General features: G+C 42.0%; 1 protein-coding gene across 1 annotated transcript; it reads left to right on the plus strand.

The window, feature by feature from the left end:
* Window positions 1–1,691: 1,691 nt before the first annotated feature.
* On the plus strand, window positions 1,692–3,849 carry Saxol1 (stabilizer of axonemal microtubules like 1). Its single transcript, NM_001014112.2, has one exon. The coding sequence runs from the start codon at window positions 2,048–2,050 to the stop codon at window positions 3,443–3,445; it is 1,398 nt and encodes a 465-aa protein (NP_001014134.2). The 5' UTR covers window positions 1,692–2,047; the 3' UTR covers window positions 3,446–3,849.
* The last annotated feature ends 2,564 nt before the right edge of the window (window positions 3,850–6,413 follow it).

A 6,413-nucleotide genomic window follows, 5' to 3' on the forward strand; every position in this document is an offset into this window, starting at 1 on the left:
AATTTAGGCAGCAAGCTTCTTTTTATTTCCTAAGATTAAGTTCAGTTTATGACTAATGCTTTGAATAGATCAGCAATGGGATAAAGGTAGTAATTTCATTTATGAATTTCCATGCTTATTCCATTCTGCTAGTTGGGGAAAGTAGTAGTAGGTATTGGACTGAGAGCTTTGTGTTTGCTGGGCAATCATTCTCCTACCTGAACTATAACGCCAGCCTTTAAAAAAGACAGTTATTTCAAGTGTATGAGCGTGTTCACAGGGGCCCAAGGAAGCCAGAGAAGGTTTTGGATTCCCTTGAGCTAGAATTGCTGGCAGTTTTGAGTCACCAGACATTGCTGCTGGGAATTGAACTCAGTTCTTTTAGGAAAGCAGCAATTGCTCGTAACCTCTGAGCTGTCATCACTTCAGCCCAATTCTGCCATCATCATTTAATTCATTTAACCCTTAAGCTATGTTTAGAGTGTGGCAGGCAAAGTGCAGCCCTATTTAACACACACACACACACATACTCACACACACACTCACACACACACTCACACACACACCACACACACACTCACACACACCCACACACTCACACATTCACACACACACTCACACACACCCACACACTCACACATTCACACACACACTCACACACTCACATACACACTCACACACACTCACACACTCATACACACTCACACACACACACACACATACTCACACACGCCGGGTGGGGAATCACTGTGTACAGTTTTAGTCCTCCTGAAAGAAGGATGGTACTGGGCACACGTGCCACCTCCAGTTTCTTATGTGTCCCTTTATTGCGCTATTCTCAGCTAAGCACCTAGCATAATGGGTGCTTTATGGAATAAATGTTAATGTGTATTGACTCTTCACTTCCCGTGAATCTTAAAATCACCCATAGGAAGGAGAGTAAGAGTATGTCTATACTGTAGGTCCTAGAAGGATTTGTGCTGGCCTGGGGCTTACTCAAATATTTGGGAGGTGCAAGTTGTGTTATCCCCCTAGCTACAGGCTCCCTGTTTGACAGTGGGTAAGCTGACAGAGAATGCATGTAGGTGACTTTTGACTCCCTAGTTGCCAACCAATATCAACCATTGTATAGAATTGGGGGAAATCCATGCAAGAATGGTTGAGGATCCGAATTTTCATGTAATCATATCATTTCCTGAGTAGAAATTCTAAAATTTGCTCCTTGGTGAAATGTAGATTGGGAATAATACTTAGAAAGAATTGAAAGAATTGCAGCAGACACTTGAAGCCAAAGGGATTGCAATCTGTATTCAAAGCAAGGTTATGGAAATCAAGGAGTGAGTTCTCATAAGATGGTGGAACCATGGAGGGGGGAGGGAGAGGAGAGAGGGGGAGGGGAGGGGAGGGGGAGGGGAGGGGGAGGGGGGAGGGACAAGGGAAGGGAGGGAGGGAGGGGACGGAGAGAGGGAGGAGAGAGAGAGAGAGCCACCGGTGGGCTAGCAGCGTAATTTTTACATGTGACCATACATTCATTTATTTACTTGAGAATCCAGGAGCTCTCCGAATTCAGCCATCCAGTCTTTTCATCTTTCTTCCAAGGCCTAATGGGGAAACCCCTATCATGGGCCTGCCAGTGAGGCAGGGGAAATTTCCTGACCTCACAGAAGTCCTTGTGACAGCATTGCCACCCCCTTTAGGGCCTGGAGACGTCACAGAGGGCCCCCAGTCTGGGCCCCGTGGCTTCCGGAGGCTTTAGGGGAGCCGGCCAGCTGCTCTAGATACTTGGTCCCGGCTGCGCAGCCAGCCAAGGCTGCGCTGCTCCGGCTGGGAAGCAGAGGTGGGCCCGCCCCTAGGGTTCGGGTTGGGTGATTCTTGCTGGTGCAAGGCAAGTTTCTGGAAGGAAACAGGGCAAGCGAATTGTACAAGCAAGCCACTTAAGTTTTCTTTCACGAAGAGACCTGCATCTTGCCGAGCCTCTTGAGGCTTGGTGGTTCTCCCACCAGACAGGTGTGGGGGGTCCATGAAGAAGCTCATGCTCAGAAGTATTACCTGAGGTGATGTGAGGAGAATGGCTCTCATGAATAGGAAGTGCATTTGTGACCTTTGCTCTTGTGGCAAGCATCACTGCCCACATCTCCCTACCAAGATTTATGAGAAGACAGAGAAACCATGTTTCTTCTCCGAATACACCGAGAAGTATCCTACCTATCTTTCTTATGTGCCCCGAGAGTCCTTCAAACCCAAGTTGGAGTACCAGAAAGTAAATATACCAATGGAAGGCCTGTCCACAACGAAGAGAGACTTTGGAACCTTCAACATAGTACCAGTGAAACACCATCTTCCTGAGAAGGCCACTCCAATCCAAGACGAAATGGATTTCCTCACAACGTATAATCAACACTACAACTACTGCCCTGCCAATCGAGTGAACCCCATCAAACCTCGAGACAACAAACATCAATGTAATGACAAAATGGAGTGTGTGCCTACGTACAAAGCTGATTATTTGCCCTGGAACCAACAAAAGAGATCTTCGATTCGTCCACCACAATCATACCGTCCTGCGTCCTGTAGGTTTGATCATAGAACCACACACCAGGACGATTATCCCATAAAAAATCCTGTGGATACTGTGAGTTACAAACCTCCACATGGGCCCAAGCTGTGCAACATCCCCTTGGAGAGTATGACAAGTTACAAATCGAGCTATGTGGCCCATCCCATGGAGAAGCGGTGTGTGTATGAGGGAGAGAAGTATAAACCAAGTGAAGTCCCTTTTGATAGCCTTACCACCCACAAAGATTCCTACAGGGGTTTGATCGGGGAGCCTGCCAAGACCTGGAAACCTGCCCCAAATCACCCTGGGCTGGATATACCTTTTCCATCCAACACTGAATTCCGAGAAAAATTCCAACCTTGGCCAACACCCAAGATTGTCCCCAAAGAGTCCATTGCCTACATCCCTCCTGAAGGGAAGATGGATCTTCTAACAACTGTGCAAGCAGACTACAAGTGCCCCAATGGTGTTCCTGCTCAGTCCTGCCGGCCAGTCATCCATTTGAAGAAGAGTGACCGATTTGAAAGCTCTACGACCAACAGAGAGGATTTTAAACACTGGGCCAACATCCGAAGAGAGCCAGTCAAACCTAATCACCAGCTGAAATTCTCTGATGAACCTATGGAATACATGACCACCAATCGTGCCCACTATGTGCCTCATGCACCAGCCAATACCAAAAGCTGCAAGCCAACCTGGTCTGGCCCTCGTGTAAACATCCCTTTAGAAGGCCAGACCACCTACTCTACCAGTTTTACTCCTAAGGAAATTCAAAGGTGCCCAGCTTCATACCCTGAACCCCCTGGCTACATCTTTGATGAGGTGGATGCTGTAGGGCACAGGCTGTACAGGCCGGCTTCCGGAGCAACTTCTCAAGAGAGCAACCATCTTGGCTTTGGTGATGCATAAAGAATTGGCAGTTCCAGCTTGTCATAGAAAAATGGTTGCTATATAGAAATGAGATTGCACAACACATTAAAAGCAAACAATTGAAGATTATTAAATGAACAAAAAGGATTCCCCAAAATGAAAACAACATGAACCAAACAACAAACTTCATCATCAACTTCAGGACATTTGAATGGAATAAGAATCACCTAAAGAAAATGATGTGGAACCACCAGCAGATCGACTCCTTTTAACCCTTCCTCAACTGTACCTCCCCAACCCCATCAACATTCCTTGCTTTGTGCTCATGAAATCAAAGCTGGTTGCAAGAAAATATTTTTCTGATCTAGGTGCATTTTATTAACTTGATCATTTGCCAAGCTTGAAGTGTCAATAATAAAATTTATATTGGGGAAAACGTAAAATTGCGTGATCGTTTATTTTTGTTTTTTAATTTTCCTTTAAGAAGTTGTGTAGGTAGCTGGGCAATGGTGGTGCATGCCTTTAATCCCAGCACTTGGGAGGCAGAGAGAGGCAAGTGGATCTTTGAGTTCAGTGCCAGCCTGGTCTACAGAGAGAGTCCCAGGACAGCTAAGGCTACACAGGCAAATCCTGTCTTGCAAAACCAAACACTTTTTGGAGTGTTGTGGATTAAAACTCTTTTTTTAAAAGATTTATTTATTTATTATATATAAGTACACTGCAGCTGTCTTCAGACACATCAGAAGAGGGCATCGGATCCCATTACAGATGGTTGTGAGCCACCATGTGGTTGCTGGGAATTGAACTCAGGACCTCTGGAAGAGCAGTCAGTGCTCTTAACCGCTGAGCCATCTCTCCAGCCCCAGATTAAAACTCTTATACATGCTAAGCCAGTACTTGACTACTAAGCTACTACACCCCTAACCCCTTCAATTCCTTTTTATGCTAAACAGATTACTATTACTTATATATTGAAATTGTCCAATGTAAAATTTATTCTGGGTATCAAAACCTGTTTTACTGTAAGAAACACGCTCACCTTAGTTTCTAGGCAAACTGCACACTTACTACATTGGTTTGGAATACAGAAAAATGTATTCATATACTTGTACTGAAAAAAAGCCTAAACCATAAAATATGGACAAAAGTAACCCCAAGCCTATTAGCCCATTAGATTTAGTTTAAGTAATTTAGCAAAAATAGATAATTATATAGATATAATATGACGTGAAAAGATTACTAAGTTGTATGTGGCCAAATTTTTAAATTTAATTCATATTTTCTTTCTCTGTGTCTCTGTGTCTCTGTCTCTTTACTCTATAGGTTCTTGTGTGCATATTCTGGCTTCTAGCTTTGTGTTTTTATGGGATTCCTGAGTATGCAAACAAGTGGGTCTCTGCATCTATATCTCTTTCTTGTGCCTTTTCTTGGGCTATTTCCTTTAGTTTGTTTTACCCTATTCCAATGTATTGCTTTTTATTTTATCTTTTATTTTATTATCCATTAGAAGCCTATTTGTTTCCTATTGAGAAACAGAAAGGGGATGCATATGGATGGAGTAATGTAGGGTGTAGATGGAGGGGAACCATAATCAGTATACGCTATGCAAGAAAAAATGTTTTCAATAAAAGAAAAAAATCTGATTTCGGTGAGGATTGTTTTGGCTTTTTTTTTTCTGTATAATAGCCCCTGGCTGTCCTGGAACTCACTTTGAGATCGGGCTGACCTTGAACTCACAGAGATCTGCCTGCCTCTGCCTCCTGAGTGCTGGGATTAAAGGTTTGTATCACCATACCTGGCTTGAGGAATCATTTTTTAATACATAACTTTTCAACATATCATGAAATATTTAATAACATATTTACCAATAGATTACACACTTATAAAATATGTACAATATTGACATCTCACATTGATAATGGATTAGAGAAAATATCAACATCTTGATTACTTAAATGTTTATGGTTAAATTGTATACTATTGAATTCTGTTTTTCCTTCTATGTGAAAAGTAGTCATATTTTTCCTTAGAGATGGTCTCGTATATCCTATGTACCAATTCACTCCGTACCATGATGATCTTGAGCTCCTGTCTCCACTTCTAGAATGCTAGTAGGTTGATGTGGTGTTGGGTTGGAACCCATGGTTTCCTGTATGGTAGACGAGCACTGTAATTTGAGCTGCATTCCCAGCTCACTTCTCCATATTCAACAGATTTGTATATCATTAAATCTTTATTCAGATTTCCTCTGGGGAGATATTCTGCACATATAAAAATAGATTTCTTTTTATAAGAAAAAAACATTAAAATTCAAACTGGAACTCAATATTTATTATGTGCCTTATTTTCATAATTATTCTAAAATCATACTTGTGAGAAACTTTGCTAACTATAATCTTCTGGTGCTTGATGAAAGGTTATTACCTGAAAATGACTCTACAAAGAGGCAGACATTATGTAAATTGTTGTGGATCATAAAAATAAATGTCTTTTCTTAGAAAATAAACATAATCTATGTTTATGGAGGGCTAAGAATCTTTCTTCCAATGACTATTTTTTACCATTCTATATACTCAATTCCCCTTATAAAGCAAAGAAATGCAAACGCCTCTGAGGCTACGTTTTGCCATTATTGATTTACAATTAGAGCTGAGGAGGCAGTACTTTAACAAGGAAAAACACTTAAAAACTTAAAAAGGTCTTTATTAGTCTACAGTTCGCAAACATATTCCTTATTCCTTTGCCATTTGCCTGTTCTTTGCTCATTTGCACATTTGTTTTTTAAAGGTTCAATACTGTTGTTATAGTACTTTTATGATCTTTTTCTACTTTAAACTTCAAGAATAACTTATTACTTCGTGACCACAGTTAGAAGGAACACAGGTGGGAAGGCCAGAGCAGCAGCTAGCACAAAGGAAAACTGCAATTTTGCAAAGCAGTCTGTGGGGAGAGCAGATTCCAGACTTCCTGGCTCTGCCTTCCTTGGGCCTAATTCCTGCGATCCATA

Source organism: Rattus norvegicus, chromosome X (genome assembly GCF_021556685.1).
Source record: "Rattus norvegicus strain SHRSP/BbbUtx chromosome X, alternate assembly SHRSP_T2T, whole genome shotgun sequence".
Classification (NCBI taxonomy): Eukaryota; Metazoa; Chordata; class Mammalia; order Rodentia; family Muridae; genus Rattus; species Rattus norvegicus.

Bases quoted from the DNA above. Each gene is read 5' to 3' on its own strand.
- Saxol1 (NM_001014112.2), top strand. From the start codon at position 2,048: ATGGCTCTCATGAATAGGAAGTGCATTTGTGACCTTTGCTCTTGTGGC.